This window comes from Dysidea avara, chromosome 15 (genome assembly GCF_963678975.1).
Source record: "Dysidea avara chromosome 15, odDysAvar1.4, whole genome shotgun sequence".
Classification (NCBI taxonomy): domain Eukaryota; kingdom Metazoa; phylum Porifera; class Demospongiae; order Dictyoceratida; family Dysideidae; genus Dysidea; species Dysidea avara.
The window spans coordinates 3,580,762-3,601,737 of record NC_089286.1 but is presented as its reverse complement, the minus strand read 5'-3'; the positions used below and the strand labels follow the sequence as shown (position 1 = coordinate 3,601,737).

At 38.4% G+C, this 20,976-nt stretch overlaps 2 protein-coding genes across 2 annotated transcripts; one reads left to right on the top strand and one right to left on the bottom strand.

Moving 5' to 3' along the window:
• Positions 1-10,780: 10,780 nt before the first annotated feature.
• Positions 10,781-15,409, bottom strand: LOC136245406 (uncharacterized). Its single transcript, XM_066036929.1, has 6 exons — positions 15,179-15,409; positions 14,955-14,997; positions 14,793-14,896; positions 11,323-11,348; positions 11,133-11,271; positions 10,781-11,075 (listed from the first exon to the last, which is right to left on the bottom strand). Exons 1-6 carry the CDS (start codon positions 15,278-15,280, stop codon positions 10,902-10,904), a joined length of 588 nt encoding a protein of 195 aa, XP_065893001.1. The 5' UTR covers positions 15,281-15,409; the 3' UTR covers positions 10,781-10,901.
• Positions 15,410-15,468: 59 nt separating this feature from the next.
• On the top strand, positions 15,469-20,263 carry LOC136245404 (replication factor C subunit 2-like). Its single transcript, XM_066036928.1, has 11 exons — positions 15,469-15,631; positions 15,683-15,752; positions 17,255-17,296; positions 17,344-17,450; positions 17,589-17,690; positions 17,738-17,838; positions 18,086-18,180; positions 18,230-18,292; positions 19,159-19,224; positions 19,272-19,466; positions 20,102-20,263. The coding sequence occupies exons 1-11, from the start codon at positions 15,528-15,530 to the stop codon at positions 20,216-20,218; spliced, it is 1,062 nt and encodes a 353-aa protein (XP_065893000.1). The 5' UTR covers positions 15,469-15,527; the 3' UTR covers positions 20,219-20,263.
• Positions 20,264-20,976: the final 713 nt, after the last annotated feature.

Below are 20,976 nucleotides of genomic sequence, written 5' to 3'. Positions count from 1 at the left end.
CTCGGCCTTATTTCAGAACAAAGGCTTTACCTTCTTCAGCAACACTAATCAACAGTTTTCTATCCCCCAGTAAAGGTGTTGATTTGATGAAAGGTGAACTTTACGCAGGGTGTTTGTACAGGCCATACTGAGAGTTAGACACTCTCCCCCATACAAATCAGTATTACGAACTCTTGGTTGTACAGTATAGGTAAACAAAGATAAGTTTCTCTCCCATCTTATTCTAGGATTTCTATTGACAAGGAAAATTCAATTATTTGTATACAGGCTCAAAATTGAGAAAATATAAAGAAAGTGAATTAATATTATACAGTCAGTTTGCTTTTGGATATTTAAAAACTCGACGAATCCATGCATCTCATCACTGGTCGTCTGAACATTCTGAAAGTGATACCTCGCTCAATCAACCATATATTGTTTATTAGACTTAATAAAGTCATGATTACCTAAACAATCACTTAATTAATGTTTTATAATTATCCTATTCCATTTTCCTGGAGGTTCCACTGATAAAATGCAATTTCAGCAATGATAGCAGCTAGCCAAGCTGCAAATTGATTCAGAAAGCATTCCATTCTGTAAAATAGACCCCATCCAGAATTCAACTCAGTACTCAGGCTGAGATATCTGACAATAGTCCACTACTCTGTTAATGAATCATTGATGTTCACACAATATAGCCTCCTTGAGCTATCTGAATGTTTGCTCCTCACACACTGCACAAAATTCCTTTAGATTCTGCTTAGACTGAGTTGATTCAGCTTGTCACCATACTTGTTTCCTTTGTAGTGTAGCTATACACATACTGATTTATGCCAATTAGAAAGGCTGGGCCTCAGACTGTACATTCTAAGGTCAAGTAAGTAAAAATAACTCACATACTAGTAAAAACAAGTCATGCATTAAGTTCCCTACTTGATATATCTGAAGATGAACACACTGAGTCAGCCATTCTGTCTACTACACGCCCCACTACTTTTAGGCGAATGCTTTACAATTTTGTTTCTGGTTAAGTCATGTATGTTTTTAATGTAAACTTTTTATTTCACTGTACTGTAATTGTCTTTGTAATGTATCCTTAGTTGTTTGGTTTTGTATTGTATCGTTTTTGTAGGTGGTACTCTTATAGGCATATTTGCCTTTTGTATTCACCTTACCTTTGGTTAAACAAATAAAAATTAAATTAAATTATTCCCACAATTAGTACTTCGTTACTAATGACAACCAACAAGAACCCACAATCGATCCTTAAATTCGTTTTATCTTTCTTGGGGTACGTTTGATTACCTGCTGGAAGTGCCACTGATAACTTGTACAGCAATGGTAAGCTGCAAGCTTCAATCTGAGAAAGCATTCCGTTCCGCAGTTTAGTCCATCATTCCGTTCCGTTCCGTTCCGTAGAATAGACCCCACCGCGTAAGCACCCTATACCGGTATGCTCTATAGCTTATAGACACATGCAGATCGCTTTTTTTGGAACGTCTGGGTGAATTTTTGGGCAACTAGAGGTCTATACGGTAGAAGATCACGTCGGATTATGTTGCACACGTATATATAAGTTCACAGTCGGTGTTCCTAGAGTCACCAGACAGAAGCAAGGCAGAGGAGGGTGGAAGCGGTTTAAGCGCCGTTAAAATGAATTATGCTAAATGCTCGTTTTCTGGATTAACTAAATCGTGTGGATGGTGTAACGAAGTGTGGCATCATTGTCTTGTTGAAGAATATACATACCTGGTTTAGTGCAAGCGTGCTACGCGCGTAAGTGTTTCATCAGTTTTGCCCTGAAAACTAAGTGATTTTACAAAACAAAGTACATCATCATTATTTATTTATTATTTATTTATTTATTGTTAATCAGCAGGACCCTCCAGGGGTATAATGCTGATGTGCAATTACATGTGTACAATTTCCATTAATTACTTAACTATATAGAGTAGTAGTGGTAGTTATGAGACACTTAACTTTAAAGCATTGAAGTTACCTAAAACTGTAACCCTAGTATTTCACACTAATACTATGGAAAAGTGTACCCATAAACTACATTAACCTAAAAATTCAAAAAATTTCCTGCTTTGTGGTGGTCTGTATGATAATTTTTCTGGAACACTGTAGATGTGTGTATTATGAGACATATGGGGGTATTATGAGACGCTGTGCTTGAAAGTTGACTATTTCATATTTAATTACGGTAGATTTCATATGTAAAGGGTAGCAGGGACACTGTAGACAGTCGGAAAAGATTAGTTGACTTCATATGTCTACTTTACACCTTTGTACTCTTAACTACATAGTGAGTGGTACAAAGAGAATCATCGACAGTATGCCAATATGATGTAGTAAATTTAAGGGGCTATATCATCCCATAATTAGCTTTGTGGTTGACTTCTAATCACTATCTGTGATGATCTGAATAGGCACTATCTCTTTACTCCTAAATCTGCAGGATTTAACCTGCTCAACTGGTTTTAAGCTATGCGACCCATATTACCCCCTGTCCCACAATACCAGCCTCTACTCTAAGTATGTACAATTACGACAAGTTACTTAATTATATACATATGTACAATTACAATAATAAACTATAAAAATATATACAATTACGATAAGTTACTTAACTATATACATAGAAGGGGCTAATTTTTGCTTAAATTCTTCAACACAGTCAGTCTCAATAATCTCATCATCTAATCTATTCCATTCTGGTACAGTTCTTGGGAGGAAGGAATATTTATATACATCAATTCTTGATTGGTAAGGTACTAGTTTAAAGTTGTGTGAGTGTCGGGTCTGTAATACAGTAGATTTAAATGGGAGATAACAGTTCGGTATAATTAATAAATCATGTAGTACTTTATATAGTAAAACTAGTCTAGCTGATTTGCGACGTTCTTGTAGTGTAGGCCATTGCAAGTTTTCAAGGATGTTAGTGATGCTGTCTCTATTATTTCGTCTCCATGGTTGACCTGTGACAAAACGAGCAGCTCTATGTTGGACCATCTCTACTTGATTTATGTTGGTTTGGTGATATGGATCCCATATTGGGGAACAATACTCTAAAATAGGCAAGACAAATTGTTTATATGCTAGCTCACGTAGATGGCTAGCATAATGCTAACACGAAGTACAATCTAAATATCTAATGATCCCCAGTGATCCCCACCGTTCGCTAGTTTTGTATTGCGACTATTGAGGCTCACATGAAATTCTAAACAGAGGTATGCAATTAACGTAATATTTTCGAGCATCGCTTCCACCCTCCTCTGGAAGCAAGGCATGGAAGCCGTACCTGTTTTCTCCAAAATTGTTTCCGAGACTCTTTCTAAATTGTCTATCCGTGTCATATATACGTAGGTGTGTTATGGTAGCACTAAATTTTAACAACTTCATCTATCATTTAGAAGACATGGACTTGGATTTGATTTGATTGATTATTGCATATACACGAGCATATCACCATACTGGACTATATACACATGCCATAACATAGCAACAACAACATAGCAACAACAACAACATAGCAACATTATACACACACAAAAGCTATGCACATACACATAAGAACTAATACAACCCGCATATTAAATTAATTACAGCAAAAATAAATGAATTTAAGACAAGTCATATGTATGTGATGATATGTGCTTGAGCAGACCATTACAAAATGTAGTAATTTCATCAAATGACAATCAATTCCACCATGCACACTATATAATAACCTATATAGTGTGGAAAGAAGTGCTGACTATATAAAGTTTATTGAAAAATGTCTGTAAAACATGACATACATAGGAGTAAGAGTTCATAATATATATAATCTCTTTTTAATATGAACTATTGATAGGAGTGTCATCATGTAGAATTGGGCTTAATACTGAACCACACAGATTTTAAAAAGTTAATATAAGCTTTATTGTACTGGTGGTAATCAATCATGACAAATCACTGCATAAACCATCTTGAAGCATCTGAGCAACAGGGCTACCTCAAAACTGAATCAAGCAGCAAATTGACCACATGACACCTGTAAGGGCATGTCGTTAAACACAGCAGTATTGCTCTGACAATCTCAAGTACAGAACCCCAGTCTTAATCCTTCTTCACACACTGTTTATGATCAATTAAATAAACAACAAATGAATGAAGCTTAATGGCACAAAAAAAGATGATGCATGGGGTGAGGCCTTCCTTAAATCAAGGAAAGCAGCACAAACATCGTATTCACCACTGTCTATATACTGCCTGTACAACTGTATCAACTGCATATAGCAGAATTTGGTCAGCAGATCTGCCACGCCTATACACTGTAAAAATCTATAAGTTGTGAATACTGTACATGTGGCAAAAGTGAATGTCACTGGAATTTCTTAGTGACAGTCCCTAAAATGTACAGTGACGTTCACTGCATTCATTACTTATTTTTTACTGTATATAAGCACCTGAAGACTGTACAGTAGTAATAGGATGGAATCATCATGCAGTGTGTCCGCTCTTATGAACTGGAGTAACATTAGACTCCTGCTACTGTGGACAAAGATTTGTTGTATAGCAATGGATCTGCAGTTTCCCTTGCTGCCTGTTTTAGAAACAACACACTTGTGAATTTAATGATCTTGGAGTGACAGTGGATGAGGACTCAAATATCATGCCCATTCTCTAGACTTGACACTCATATTTTCTTTACTAAACTATTGCGATAGAGTATGGTACCACTGTGTGGGGCCCTTTCTATGTCACAGATATGCTTAAGATTGAATCGTTGGAGTGTAAAAGCCACTAGACTTGTTGGTGGTACAAGTCAGCAGCATGATCTAATATTTATGAAGAATAATTGAAATTACCATCATTGAACTATTGAATATATCAAGTCAACTAGTGTCCATTTGGTTCTACTTGGGGTACTTAGAGATAATGAGTTACTCTCTAGAATTCCTATGGATATAATTACATGAAAATAACAAGGAGAAAACATCCTGACCACCTGGTAGACTCCTGTAAGCGTTCGAGCGTAAATTGGATGGCTGCAGGTTCGAGGCTACCTAGGTCCAGTCATGGATTTTTTTTCCTTTCTCCAACTTTTCAAACACATCTTAAGTAGCTAAAGTCTTTGACCAGGCTGTAGGACCAGGTGTCCTACAGACCTTCAGCATTTGTGCTGTAAAGCATTAATAAATAAATAAATAAGTCTTCAACATAATAATCAAGAATGTGAACTTTAAAAGTGACTCATTCTTTACCAAGTTATACAAGCCAGCATGTACCCACATCCGGTGTGTGATTAACTCTGGAATAGTCCTCTACAGTAGAGCATCCTGGATCCACAGTAGAGGTTGTAGCTATCCTGGAATAGTCCTTCACAGTAGAGGTTGTATATAGAGCTAGCTACTTCTGTAAAGCATTATTGGACACACACAATGCACTAAGTGATAGTTTCAATACAAGTTCATATTCAGGGGCAAATCCAGAGTTTGGAAAGGGAGGGGTGCACATTGCTGAAAAGTGCAGAAAAAAAAAGAAGGTCACAGCAATAATGGCTATATCCTCTACCAAATATATATTATATTACACAAGTAAAATAAAATCCTTATTTATAGCTTCATAGGTAAGCTACACTGCCTCAAGAACGCTGTGACTGCTTTATTACTACTTCTACTAGATCTTCTGGAATCAAACTACACCACAAGACAGCCCATACCAATGCAGCTATAAACTCCAATTTTTTTCGCCTACCTAGACTATGGAACTCTTTGCCAATAATTGATCGTACACAATCACTAACTGTAATAAAACAGAAATTGAAGAAATTTTTATGGAATCATTTCCTAGCTAACTTTGACAATTCACCCTGTTGTTTCCATTACCTTTGTCCCTGTTCCCAAATTGTTCCAAGAATCCTGCATCTAACAATTTTGACCACTTGTAACTAAGTATGTAGATGTTAGTGTATAGTTATTTTGTAATGTATGTTAGGCTATCAGTGTAGGTCACTGGTAAACCCTCATAATTATTATTCTGTAAAGCATTATTATTATTATTATTATTATTACTAGGACCGCGTCACATACAACCAAGTACATACACCAACGTGACAGCCCCCCGGTGAGGCTATTAGGTGGTGAATGCATTATCCCCAAATCAACTCAATATGTCACAGTAGTGACAGATATAACACAATAGTGGCATCGTAACTAAAGGCCACCAGTAGCTAAGTGCCAGTACATCATTGGTGTGGTATAAATGGCAAAGTGATGTGTACACAGTATATGTATACAAAACATACAGGAGAGAACTATACATTATTGCAGTATTGTATGCAGCAATACATTATAGGCAACATCACCATGCAGATAAAAATTATTAGCCAATATACAGCAATGCATATCAACATCAACTAGAGCTAAGTAAGGTTCATCAGTGATGTAGCAATGGCACAGTGATGGGTGACACACCATAGTTATGCATACACAACTTTCAGGAGATAGCTACACAATGCTGTAGGCGTATGCAAGCCAGATGAACCAGATAAAGGAAGACAGCCAAGCCACTAGAGCCTAGTAGCTACGCCAGGTGAAGGCAAAAAAGATTAAGCACGTCAGTATTGAATTGCCTGACACCAACACAAAGAAAGTTCGCCATGCCAGCTGCACAAGACAAAATTGTTTACTTGTATTTTATATGTAACTGTAAGCTTATTGTAAAGAGCATGGCATATGTCAGTTTAATGTTTTCTCGAGGGGTCACCAACTGCTTCGAAATCTCGTACACCTCCAGTAAAATCCTGCCTGAAATACGAAATCTTATGTTGTTATCGTGATTCTGATTCTATACTCGTTCTGGTACCTTAGCTTACATTCAACTGCTCCTGCACAAAAGTAAGAATGAAATCCGATGTTCCGCTCCGCTTCGGATTTGTATAATCAAGTTGTGGAAGCCACACAAAACCAGGAGCTGTGGGAAAAAAGCCGCACAAACCAGGAGAGAATGAAATCCGATGTTCCGCTCCTTTTCGGATTTATATTATTAAGCGAGTTGTGGAAGCCAAATAAAACCAGGAGTTGTGGGAAAGAAGCCACATAAACCAGGAGAGAATCCATGCAAACTGTCCAAAAGTATATCGATAAAATCCGATGTTCCGCTCCGTTTCGAATTTGTATTAAGCGAGTTGTGGAAGCCAAACAAAACCAGGAGCTGTGGGAAAGAAGCCAACAAAACCAGGAGAATCCATGCAGATTTCTCCTGCACAAACGTAAGAATGAAATCTGATGTTCCGCTCCGCCTCGGATTTGTATCAAGCAAGTTGTGGAAGCTAAACAAAACCAGGTACTGTGAGAAAGAAGCCATACAAAACCAGGAGAGGATTGAATTCAGAATGAAATCCGATGTTCCGCTCCGTTTCGGATTTGTATTAAACGAGCTGTGGAAGCCAAACAAAACCAGGAGCTGTGGGAAAGAAGCCAACAAAACCAGGAGAATCCATGCAGATTTCTCCTGCACAAACGTAAGAATGAAATCTGATGTTCCGCTCCGCCTCGGATTTGTATCAAGCAAGTTGTGGAAGTTAAACAAAACCAGGAGCTGTGAGAAAGAAGCCATACAAAACCAGGAGAGGATTGAATTCAGAATGAAATCCGATGTTCCGCTCCGTTTCGGATTTGTATTAAACGAGCTGTGGAAGCCAAACAAAACCAGGAGCTGTGGGAAAGAAGCCAGGAGAGAATCAAATTGAGAATGAAATCCGATGTTCCTCTCTGTTTCAGATTTGCATTAAGCGAGTTGTGGAAGCCAAACAAAACCAGGAGTTGTGGGAAAGAAGCCGATTTATATTAAGCGAGTTGTGGAAGCCAAACAAAACCAGGAGCTGTGGGAAAGAAGCCAAACAAAACCTGGGGAATTTATGCAAACTGCTCCTGCACAAAAGTAAGAATGGATTTACTTAGCAAACTGCAAACTTAGCAAAACTTCATAAACTTAGCAACACACCAACTACAAAAGCAACTTAAGCATACACTGAGATGCTCCTGGTTTTGTGGGGTTTCACACCAGATAGAGCTTTGACAGTTGCTCCTGGTTTTGAGGGGTTTCGCACGGGATTTCCCCTGAATGATTGGCCTTTTCCTGGTTTATAGGGCTTCAGCTGCGAGTTGCTCCTGGTTTTGTAAGGTTTCATTTAATAGTTATGCCAAGGCTTTACTCCTGGTTTTATATGGCTTCACAATTCCTCTCAATTTCGTGAGGCTTTGCTCTTACATGCCTGCTGAACTTCTGTTTCTTTCTCTCACTACTTTTTGGTGATTTCAGAACTTATCACTCTACACCAACCTGTAATTTAAAATCAGATTTTGCAGCTCTCGTTCGATTTTGCGAAATCTTTTGAAACCCGTGAAATCTTGAGAAATTTGTTCAAGATTTTGAAATCCGTACCACTTTTTCGTGAGTTGGTGACCCCTCGTGTTTTCTTGTATTGTTTATTTACGTGAATGAATCCACTGGCAGCTGGCATGGAGACTTGAGATGTTACAAACATAAAAACTTACTTGTAATCTTCTTGTTTACACAAGTGGCTTCTGGCTCTCCTGCACGGGCATCACTAATCTTCTTCGCGCAATATGTAAGTAATTAAGCAAGGGTGTGGTACTGGGCGTTATATAGAATTACACGTATGGTCAAGTCATCAGCACAAACAGGAGCGACGATTATACGTTTGTGCCTTCATTCACAGGCGAATCTATCCCCGGTTAGTTCATGTCTCTAGGCCTCGTAGTTTTCTCAAACATTAATTATTAATTATTTATTTATTTAATTATTTATTTATTTATGACGTAATTTTAACCGCGTTTCGTATTATTCTTAGTACTTGGTTGTATAATTATTAGGGTGATTGACTGCTCTATTAGAGTATCTCGATCTTGTATGCAATGTTTTGAAGGACGTGCCCCTCCCTGGACCCGCCACTGAATATTATATGCCTTGTTAGCCTTTCTGTTCCTGTTAGTTTGATGGACTGCCACCCGAATTCCTGCAACAAGCATGCATGGGCCACAAACAAATAGTGATGATATGTTTGCCAGTGCTAGACATTAGTTGCTCAATTCTGTAAAGCATTAAAAGACGAAGTTGCTATTGTTCTGGCAGCCGGAAATATTTTGTCAGGGCTATTGTTCCGGAAGTCCACTAGATCTATATATATATATCAATATTTATGATTGTAAAACTCACAAATTTGAGTATGAAAACAATGTTTTTAGATTATTAATATTACTGTTTTTCATTGAATGTGTCAGTGTTGATTGAAGAATGCTATCAAAATCATTTAGGGAAAAAATATCATTGATTGGTAGTTGATTCCATAGGGTAATTGATCTTGGATAAAAACTAAATTTGTATGCATCAAAATAGATGATTTGATGAACTTATCCTGGTTTCCTCGTAAACATCTTGTACTATGTACAATATAACTGGGGATAGGAGGCTCTATATACTAGGTGATTGACAATCTTGTAGAATATCAAGAGACGAAGCCTTGTATGCATGGTGATACACTGTGGATTTCTCACTATCAAGCACACAAGTTGTATGCTATGCCCCGAGTATTCAACTTTAGGGGACACAAAAAGTAGTGTTAGGTTAGGGTCAGGGTCAGGTTCAGCTTGGTTTCTTCTTCACCTTCAATATAATCTGCTAATTATTCTTTACCTGTATACAGTACTGTAAAGTTATAATCTAATCTAATATATATAATCTAATCTAATATATATAGAAGTTACTCCACTCGGAGAAATATAAGGTAGAAACTAAGGGAGTTGGGTAGTTGGGAGCCACATAGCACAATGGCTAAGACTCTGGGCTCAAGCACTAGAGGTCCTGGTCAATTCAAGGATTTTTTTTTTCGTTTGAGGACCTTTTTTGTGTAAGTTTTATTTTTATTCACGGAACTGCCGGAACAATAGCAACAGCTTTTAAAAAATCGATCTGCACCACACCAAGATATTATAAACACTTGATCAGACCCATTTTCTTACCAAATGATAAAGAATAAATCCATCTTGCCACACAAGACTATTTATATCAGTGTTCTCAGATCACTAATAGCTATCATAGATTTAATAGTCACATGAACCACTAAATCACAGCAACAATGTAATACTGAATTCAGGTCTACCAGTGTCTCAGTCAGTAGCACTAAAATTAATTATATACTTATAAAATTACAATTTACTAGCTAACTACAAGTAAAATTAAAAAGAGTAAAATAATTTGTAGAATGTTTTGGTACACTTGGAACAGAGACAGAATGGTACACAAGTACAAAAATTATTACTGTCAAAGTTATAGTACTAATGAAATGTTCCCAAAAATAATTCTTCAGTTTATAGTTTGACAGATGACACAAGTTAGGATCTACAAAGAGTGTTACTTTTATTGTTTCCCTGATTAAGCTGTGAAACAGTATTACACTCCATTGTTCTATCCTATTCCATTTAATCTTATATCGATCCTGCAAATCCGGCCGGGTAAGACCATAAGAAAATTTCACATGGTTGAACTAGCTTCACTAAAAACATGATATCGGCTAAGTCATCAAAGGGAGAAGTTTAAGTCTCAGTTTACAATTGCTGGTGAAATTACATAATATTTGGTTGCTTGTTTCGGTACCTTTACAATTAGCGAGACAATTAGTTCATTGTCACCTGGGGTATAAAGCATGAACAATAATTTGTTTCTTGGAGGCCACCTTTGATCTCACCCTGGCTGGTTTTTTTGGGAGATCACACCCTTTTCACAGTTTAACTACTTTGGTATGGATAGGGCGAACAGTAAACAAACAATGTCACTATAATAATTACAAACAGTATATTGTTATTGTTAACAGAGAGTAGTGATAGCTGTTTTGTTCGTGTCCATTTCTACAGGAGCTCCCCACACACTTTGGGTACCACAAAGAGAGCCTCTTGTGGGGCGATAGCATCAAACTTTTGGAAGGTGATTTCCCTCCTATCACTGCCAAGCTCAGAATTGAGATAACGAGGAACGTTCACATTTTCAGCATTTACCAACACTTCAAATCGTACTCCAGGACCCTACCATATAACAGGATGGATGACACAGATATTACATTGATCAGACAGACAACATACATGGTCATACTCCCACACTTCCAGTGTCTCTTCTCGGACTTTTCTTTGACCATAATAATGAGCATCCTTCACCCATCCCCAGTATGGAGGTAGGGTAGTACCATTTGTTTTCCTCATCTCACAGTGCTCATCAGTTCCACTAAATGTGTGTACCATCTTATCAACTATTAATAGTGTAATGTGATCTCACCTTCCCCTGATGTAGTACTCTTCACCCTATATGAGTGTCGGCAAACAAGTTTAGTAATGCAAAATATTATTTCATTATGACCGTGCATAATAATAACCAGGCATTGGTTGCATGTTGGACTACAGATATATGTAGCTATGAGAGCACAACCAGTGGATATAGTTCAGAAGAATCCCTTGAGGATTGCACCAATTGTGAATAATAGCAGCAATGAAACTAAATCATTATAATGTGATTTGTTACATTGCACATGATGCCAGAATATAGTCTCATCTCCAGCTGCCAATGTGCTTGATCATGCAAGCACCTGGGCAGCTGGAGAAGAGACTATGCCTGATTCCAGCCTTGAATGGCACTTGGAATCAGTCAGAGATCTAGCAGGCAGCAAGAAACAGTGATAAGTATTACACATGTGCCAGGCCCATGCAGAACTACTGAATACTCGGTATTTGTTACATTGCATAGGTAGGACATGTGATATTTTGAATTCATAGGAATACTACGTACTTGGAGATAGCTATGATTGAGAAGAAAGTTTTAAAAGCAAGGAAATCTAGTATGGAAGAGAGGCCAGTTATCAGTGACATATTGAAGTGAAGGTTTTGAATGATTGATTGATTGATTGATTGATTGATTGATTGATTGATTGATTGATTGATTGAGTATAGGCAGCTTTAGCTGAGAACACAGTGCAGAGAACTGAAACATCACAGCTCCAGAGCATGTTATTATACAATCATACAGAGAGCAAATACAAGCTTAGGGTGTAAATATACAAGGCTTATCCAGGAGCTGACAAGGGAAGGGCAGGAAAACTTGAGATTCTCTTGTTAGTTGCTGTATTTTTTAAGCAGAGAATAATCCTTGATGGTATCTCACTGTTGATTTTTGCCATTTTGGCCTTTGCAGATGGTTGCAAAATCTTAAAAGCTGTTTGAACACCAGCAACACAGACAGCTGCTTTGACTTGGCTGTTTCAAGTGAGCTTGCAATAAATGGTAGCATGAGATTTATGAATTGATTTTGACCTTACAAGATTTACTATTTCAGTATGGCTCCTCTACAGAGTGGGGGGCCTTATTGGGAAAGCCAAAGATGATATAACAAATGGTTAGAAAATGTATATGTTGTGGTAAATTGTTCCAATCATGATTGGATTTTAGGAACAAACTCATCAATTGTTGTTCACCATGGCATTGTATAGTGGAACCATAGGTATTATACGTAACATGGATTAGAAACGTGCATAAATAATTTCGTCTGTCCTTGCTACGGTGCGCTAGTTTTAAAGATTTTGACAGCCTGTTCACAGGCCTTTTCTCTTGGTTATGTAGTAGTGTAGACGTTAATTTTACATTGTTGGTGTGTTATGTTGTGTACCAGCGTTGAAACCGGGTCAGGTCATCCGGGTCATCCGGGTCACATTTTCTCCGGGTCATCCGGGTCTGACCCGGTTTACAATTTATCCGGGTCTGACCCGGATTGGATCACGTGAGAAACGAAATTGTTTGTTTGACGACGTGGAACTTATAAACGCTATCGCGTAGCTCTTTCATGAGCCACGCCCACTTATCGCATTACCAACATATGCTCAGCCACGCCTATTTGTTAGTAAGTGCAGTATTTAGCACGAAACTGAGGGTATCTATGGTGAGGGGTAGCTATTGTCAATAGGTGAAGACCTTTTTTTTTTTTTTTTGGTCTTCAACCTACAGCTAGGCTGAAGTTGCAATATTTACTCAACACGAATCAAACGCTCAAAATGTAGACTCGTTCGCTCGCCCGAGACTATCCGAAACACGTCTCAGCTTTAATCAATCCGGGTCACATCCGGGTCTGACCTGGATTGCTATCCGGGTCAGTGGGTCATCCGGGTCAGCAGTAGTGACCCGGTTTCAACGTTGTTGTGTACTGAACAAGAACACGGGTGTGTTTGCTGATATCTGAGGCAATACCATTGGCGACAGGTGGATAGTGGCAGGTGAGTATCAACTTATATATCTCAGCAGCGCTGCTATTAACCAACTAGTGATGGCCGTATTTGCATTGCCTATTAAATACTTGGTACGTTGCAATAAAGCTTTAACTGAAGTCTTACTCTGTTAGGGTAAAATAATTACAAAATGTAGTGCTTGTTTTGGCTTTGTTTTATTGAAGCGGAAGAGCTATACAGTAATACAACTAGTCTATTTACATCGTACCTGTTATAAGTGGTGCAAGCAACAGAATAGAAGTGGTACTGAACATTTAGTTTCTTCAGGAAAGCTACAAAACTGTTCCGTAACACCATAATTCAATTTAACAACGATTTTTTTTGCCATCCTACTGTTCGCCAAGAGCCAATGTGTCTAACCAGGCTAGCCTCCAGTTAATTTAGATGGTAATTTTCCCAGCTGTAAATGACAAACACCACTTAGTAGCTTACAAGAGAGTGAAATACTCCAGCTGTAATAAACTAATTTATTTTGTGCACCGTAACAAGGATAGGATAGGATACATTTATTAACACACATTTATATGCGTGTTTCCAATCCATGTTACGTATAATATCTATGGTAGAACAGGTGGTGATACTGGATATTACAGCATAGTGTGTGGGATTAATAATCTATGTCAGTAGGGGTGATATCATAGCATGTCAGTGGATGTATATAGCTTTAGTAAACATATTATATTATATACTGTGTAAGCAGTGTTGTTCTGGTGATATCGTTTAGGTAGGCTTGAGCCAATTATGCTTTGAAAACACTGAACCTACTATCTATGCTTTTGAGCAATACCCAGAAAACAAGCTTATTATGCTCAACATTAATGTAAGAGACCACAAGTCACAAACTGTTTGCATTGTCCCACATGTCACTGTGCTACTAGCTACAGTGATGTCATCCACATTTTTGGTACAAGTAACTAGTGCTTCAAGGCTACCCAGTGGTACTGCTACCTAAGGGCAAGAATAACTGGTCTGCTTAAAAACGTTCGTTACACTGAGTCATGTATCTAAATATGAAGCAATTTCCACAGAGTCAGTAGTGTTGCCCAGCTGAGTGTTCAATGATTGCCTAATGGCACTTCTTTCGTGACATAATAGAACACCTTAAGTCACATAGCCAACGTACAGTCCCTTTATGCTATATGCTCTCAAAATCAACTCAAGAGCTGACTACTTTAGACTACTTTTCTGACTGTAAGTGACTGCTCTATTAGAATATATTTCTGCAAAGTGCATGTAGAAAGTGTGAATAATTCAGCAAGAGAGAGTTGTATTAAATGTTTATTACACGGTAATGTCTTCTGTACATGTATTTGTTATTTTGCTGTCCGGCTTTTTGGCATGCATATGCACACCGGCTGTACATTTAATTGAAAACCTAGAAAAATTGCCCCCAATAGTCACTGAAAATACAATGTGATTGCAATGTAACTTTTTAGTTATACACACAAACACAGACTCAGCTAACTACGTAACTAACCATGTCATAGCGTTCCAGGCGAATCCTTGACTCATTCTTGCCCTCAACTACTGCATACAAGTCTTCAACACCTTCATTCTTAGCCTGATTACGTGCAATATACCCTGTGTGTGTGGTATATAGCACTAGAGTAACTATATAATTCTATGAGTCAAAACATACCACGTCCACTACGAGTCTCCTGCTCATGGTATGTTACCTCCACCTGAATAATACAGAAATAATAGCTTGTGCTGTTATAAATCAATTGTACTAAGCTACCACTGTTTAAGCTTACTGAGCTGCTCTAGGCAGTTTAGTGATAGGTCACTGAAAAGCTCAAACATGTACTGTAGATGCAGTCATGCAATCTAGCTATCTAGTAGTGGCTCATTCATGTGACTTACTCCAGAATCAAATGTCTCTGGAATCACTGGCCTTACAGGTGGTGGAGGAGGTTGCGCGTAGCAAACGGCAACAAGAACAGCAGCTACAATGAGAATCTTCATTACTCTGTCGAGTCAAAGCAAACACTGGAATCAGAATCCGTGTGGCTTGTTGTGGTGAAGAGTTGGTTTTCATGCTTTATGTATAGTGTCCATACCAAGGGTCACATACTTCTTCAGCTCGTGACAATCATATGATCTCGTCACGAGTCCTATGCGAGGGCGCCGCTCTGCTGTACTGTACCATCTCCACCTCTTATCCTTGCGCGTGCGTCGAGTACAGTTTGGCGCGTTACGTAGTAGTTTTAAAATGTCCAGCGATCAGCCAGAGGCGATGGAGGTGGATAAGGCGTCCACAGGGGAAGAAAAATCTGTTCAGAAGTCGCAAAAGACTGGCGCACACGATTTGCCATGGTATACCGCGTGTGTTTAATTCTAACAGTTTCGCGCAGTTACATTCTGCAGGATCGAAAAATACAGACCAGTGAAGTTAACTGATGTTGTGGGCAATGAGGATACTATTCGACAATTGGAGGTATGCATAGTGTATTGTGCGCGTGTAATCTGTACCACATTTATTTTAGTCGGGGTGACACTTATCAATTTTCAATTATAAGTGCCCCCTCGACTGGTCCAGAATCAACTTTTTCACACCCTGAAGGGGTGTTAATAACAACTGCAATGCACATAAATTTCAAGCCTGGAAATGCCATGAATGATTACTGGTAGAGACACCGAGGCTGTTTTTCTACAGGTGAAAAGGACATGGATTGATTCCTTGCTCAATTTGCCCTTCAGTTTCACAAGGAATCAATCCATGTCTTTCAGCTGTAGAAAACAGCCTCTGTCTTACCACTGCTACTGGCAATCATGCCATTTCCAGTACGTACATTTAAAAGGAAGTTTGACGAAAGTTGATTGAACACCCCGATCGAACTCTAGCTTGATAACAAGTTGGTATATATACCCTTTCTTGAGGGGGAACTTGAATGAAAATCGATAACCATCACCTAAAGGAAGTAGGGTCTGACCACATGAGACTAGTTCACATTGAGGCAATCCTGTACCATGTAATGCTTTGCTGCTTCAAGAGGATATTGATTTTTGTAGGGTCATGATAAATACCTCTCTGCCATTTACTCTCTAGTGTGTAACTCAGAAAACAGAATTCAACATTCCCAAAACAAAATGCCCTTAACAAGGTCACTAGTTCTGTAGGTACACATTCGTTACTTCAGTGATTGTCATGTTATAATGACAATTGTAATCAGTAATTATAAATATGTAAAATGTCATCACGGGAGTCAGTTGTGTGTGTGTGTGTGTGCTCGAATAAGAATTTGCCGCTTGTTATGATGTCCAAGGGTGCTAGTCAAGAAGGATTGTTGATAGCATCCCCAGTGGTGCCACACATTTGAGGCTTTGGTACACACTTGTGGCCTGTGTGATTATTATTAAGGCTGAAACGAGTAGTACGAATATTCGTTATTCGTTCGTTAAGAAATATTCGTTATTCGTTAAATATTCGTTAGTCGGATAATGTACACATTTAACCTTGAAAACATTTTGACAATTGAAAACTGTCATTTTAAAATATAATTTTTCATCTTAATAATACATGTAAAGGACTTTTCTTTTTTAACATTTAAAGTTTTAGTAGTAATCAAAGTAATTTTGTCCCTTTCAAGCACCTAATTATACAGAAAATTCTTAAAGAATAATTTGTTAATTCGTTCGTTAATTTGAAGAATATTCAAATACCTAAAATTTAATATTTGTTTCACCCCTAGTGATTATCAGCAGATAGGACCGACTTCTGTTTCGTTTAATGATGTGTGATAACTTGTTGGGGTAGATAAGGAGAGAATTGCTTACAGATGCACTGTGGCCCTAGAGTATATACTCCATCAGCTGTTTCCATAGTAACTTGGTAGTTGAATGACTGCATTCAGCAGTTTCTTTTAATGTATATACTGGATTCCTTATAAATTTTATTGCTGTACTTCATATACTAGTAATTCTACTGCTGCACTACAGGTGTTCTCCAGGGAAGGGAATGTCCCTAATATCATCATTGCTGTAAGTGATCAGATCACTTGATCTCTGCTCACGTGATCCTTGTGCAGGGTCCCCCGGGTACAGGAAAAACCACAAGTATACAATGTCTAGCTAGGACACTACTGGGGGCAGCTTATCGTGAAGCTGTGTTGGAGCTGAATGCATCCAATGACAGGTGAGAACTCATTCACACATTCATTTAGCTAATATTGCCTGTTTTCCTGGCCATCACAAACACTGTGTTTCGTGATCTAAGTGTAGTTAGGTTACACTACTTGTTGTTCATTACTAACTGTGGTACCACATGATCTAGGGGTATTGATGTTGTGAGAAACAAGATAAAGTCATTTGCTCATCAAAAGGTCACTCTGCCCCCAGGCAAACATAAGATTATTATACTGGATGAAGCTGATAGGTTAGATTAGTGGTGGGTGTGGCTGGTTATTTGCAAGATCACTGCAGCATGACTGATGGAGCACAACAAGCACTGAGGAGGACGATGGAGATTTATTCTAAGACTACGAGATTTGCACTAGCTTGTAATAACTCTGACCAGATTATAGGTATGTGTGTTGTCTGTCGGTGTGTACTGACAGGGGTGTGTCTTGGCGTTTGCTATAGCATGCTTGTGTTTCCTTTTAAATGTTCTTGAAATCCAAAATTTGCAACGGCAACTAAATCAAATCCAAAGTTTGCTGTTTTCCTAAACAGCCCAGTGGAAATGGGTGACGTGGATGAGTGTGATGTCCATGTCTGTGTGTGCATGCACGTGTGTGTGGTGTGTATTTTCCATGTCCACCTCTTCATTAGAGGCGATCCAGTCTCGATGTGCCGTGTTACGGTACAGCAAGTTGAGTGATGCTCAGATATTGACCAGGGTAATGAAAGTTTGTGATCAAGAGAAGGTGGGTGCGTCCATCATCATGTGATCCAGTATTTACATCTTATGATCAGGTGAGCAAGACTGATGATGGACTAGAGGCTGTTGTGTTTACTGCCCAGGGGGATATGAGACAAGTAAGTATTGTGTGTACACAATGCTATGCTTTGTTGGGCACATATTGTGGGCACATTGCGCTTTACCATGTGGCTACTACTTACCATGCTACATTTGACACGCTTGCTCTAATGATGGATTGATATTACTGGCCAGAAGAGTACACACATTGTGTCTGCAGTATTGTATATTTCAGCTGGTTCATGTACTGTTCTCAATGTACTGTACATTGTGCACTTGTTTACTCATAATGTCCAGCTTATGGTCAGTGAGCAAGAGTCAAATCAGGTTTACTTACACAACAGCGTTAGTGTCAACTTCAGTCTGTGAAGCCTGTTTGATTATTCCACTGGATCTGTGCAGCCTTACAATGTGTAATAGCAGTAGTACACCTGTCATTGTCACTGGTGGTATATATCAGCTATCTGACATGTACCAATCTGTTGTAATATCAGTGTTGTTTGCTGTTGGTGACATTAACTTGTGAAGTGTGTGTGTATCCATATCTGAACTCTGATACATGGCCATGAATTCAACTTGGACATTTGACATAATGTAATACTTTCCAACAATTTAATACCAGTGCTGACCTCGTGTTTCAATGTTGTAAGTGGGAATGATAAATATCTCTGGTACACAAACAAATAGATAATGATCTTATTGTTAGTACTTAATCATGTATGGTGGACCCTCAGTTATCTGAACTCAGCAGTGATATAAATAAGTGAATTGTTCAGTGAACTAAAGCCCATACATTTAGCTGTGCTCAAATACTCTAATAGAACAGTCACTTCCAAATTTGGGAAAACAGGGTTGGATAGTTGAGAGCCTACTATATAGTAAATGAACACCAATAATTGTGGTACACATGTAATGTTCCTTTCAGGCCCTCAACAACCTACAGTCAACACACGCTGGGTTTGGCCATGTTAACTCTGACAACGTCTTCAAGGTCAGTAGTGGATCACATGATCTGGTGATGACATCACTTCCTGTCAGGTGTGTGATGAGCCACACCCTCTATTGATCAAAGAGATGATTGATCATTGTATTAATGGTGACATCGACGAGGCTTATAAAATATTAAAATCTCTATGGGACAAAGGCTATGCTGCTGTTGATATAATTGGTAATATTTTCAGAGTATGCAAGAACCATCAGATGCCTGAATACCTCAAGTTGGAATTTGTGAAAGTGAGAAATGTGCTGTGTCTCTAAGCAACAACTATATGTCTGTGACTGACAAGAAGCAGTAACCACCTTGCTTTGCTTAGGTTTTGAACCCCAAATTTTAATGTGGCTCCATTGACAACTGGTTCATCCTGTTAACAGCCTTGGTTGCTATCAGTTATCCCAGATCTCTCAAAACAAATTTGGTATCCAAGATGTGCTGGACCAAATTGTTAGGTACAGGTAGTTATACAGAAGCCCCTGTGCTGAGTTAATATATGGTCTGGCCAAGTGAGACTAGATTTCTTCTATTGAAGAGTTCTATTGCTTGTTACAGATAGCAGGTACAAATTTATCAAGTGATTGTTATATTAGAGAGTTATGTCGATATAAGATATGTAGTTGATCACCTCCTGCTTGTGGAGTCTTACATTTGTTGTTCTCCTTATCACAATAGTGATTTTATTGGTGGTTGAAGGTAGTAACTTTTTAGCTATAGTAGAATCTTCTGAGACATGCAAGCTATCTAATTCAGTTGTCCAGTAACATTAAAAATCAGCCTGGCATTAGTAGATGAGAAAGTGGTATTAACTATACTTGGGATAATCCCTAATGTTAGCATTTCACCTCAAGTGGCCAATCACTGTTCATTACTGTAGGAGATTGGCTACACACACCTCAAGATCAGCGAAGGACTCACCTCATTGTTACAACTATCATCATTACTAGCTAGGATGTGTATGAAAGTGTCTAATGACTCAACTAGTACATCTTAAGTGTATCATCTTAGTGTATCATATTGTCATCATTCAATAATATCATACTGTATGAGCTGCTACAGGTGGGTGTGGTTAATGGTCACATGATGCTACTACTACAATCTTGTAGTGGCCTGGTGGTGAGGCCTGTTCCGATCTCTTACTAAATATTTGCTGTGCAGATGGTTACATTAGACGGTTGTTCATTTTGTACACAAATGACACATTTGGAGATTATTAAAGCTAGACAATCTTATTAGACAGATAAAAGTGTGATGCTTTTTATCAGAATGGAATATCTGGTATGTAGTATGGGAATATCTGGTATGTAGTATGGGATTATATGGCATGGAATGAGCATGTCAGTGCTTGCAGGCATCACCTTGCCTTTTGGTGTTACCGAGACACAAAATTCGCTGTTTTGGTTTCAAAGACTTCTAGCCAAATGTCATGTAATTGTGGACACTTGATGACATTTTGACATAATCCAGACACTTCTCAAAATATCCCTCTGTACATTAACTGACCTGGCAATAAGGACACCTGTAATATGTAGAAATGATCAGCACACCACTGGTTAATACTGTGATACCTTACCAGGTAACTGATTAATCAGCCAGTTATTCCTGTAATCAGTTTGTTTTGTATAACTGAAAAACTGATCTCTATAGATAAAGTGTCTGTTATGGTGTGATTTACCATTGATATCACACCTGTAGTAGGATTCTGCTATAGGTATAATCACTTGGTGCCTATTACTTTAGGACAAACTGTAC

Bases quoted from the DNA above. Each gene is read 5' to 3' on its own strand.
- LOC136245406 (XM_066036929.1), bottom strand. From the start codon at position 15,280: ATGAAGATTCTCATTGTAGCTGCTGTTCTTGTTGCCGTTTGCTACGCG. The intron at 14,998-15,178 runs GTAAGTCACATG...TGTATTATTCAG, and splicing joins CAGAGACATTTGATTCTGGA to GTGGAGGTAACATACCATGA. The intron at 14,897-14,954 runs GTATGTTTTGAC...CCACACACACAG, and splicing joins GGAGACTCGTAGTGGACGTG to GGTATATTGCACGTAATCAG.
- LOC136245404 (XM_066036928.1), top strand. From the start codon at position 15,528: ATGTCCAGCGATCAGCCAGAGGCGATGGAGGTGGATAAGGCGTCCACA. The intron at 17,691-17,737 runs GTTAGATTAGTG...AGATCACTGCAG, and splicing joins ATACTGGATGAAGCTGATAG to CATGACTGATGGAGCACAAC. The intron at 17,839-18,085 runs GTATGTGTGTTG...CCTCTTCATTAG, and splicing joins TAACTCTGACCAGATTATAG to AGGCGATCCAGTCTCGATGT.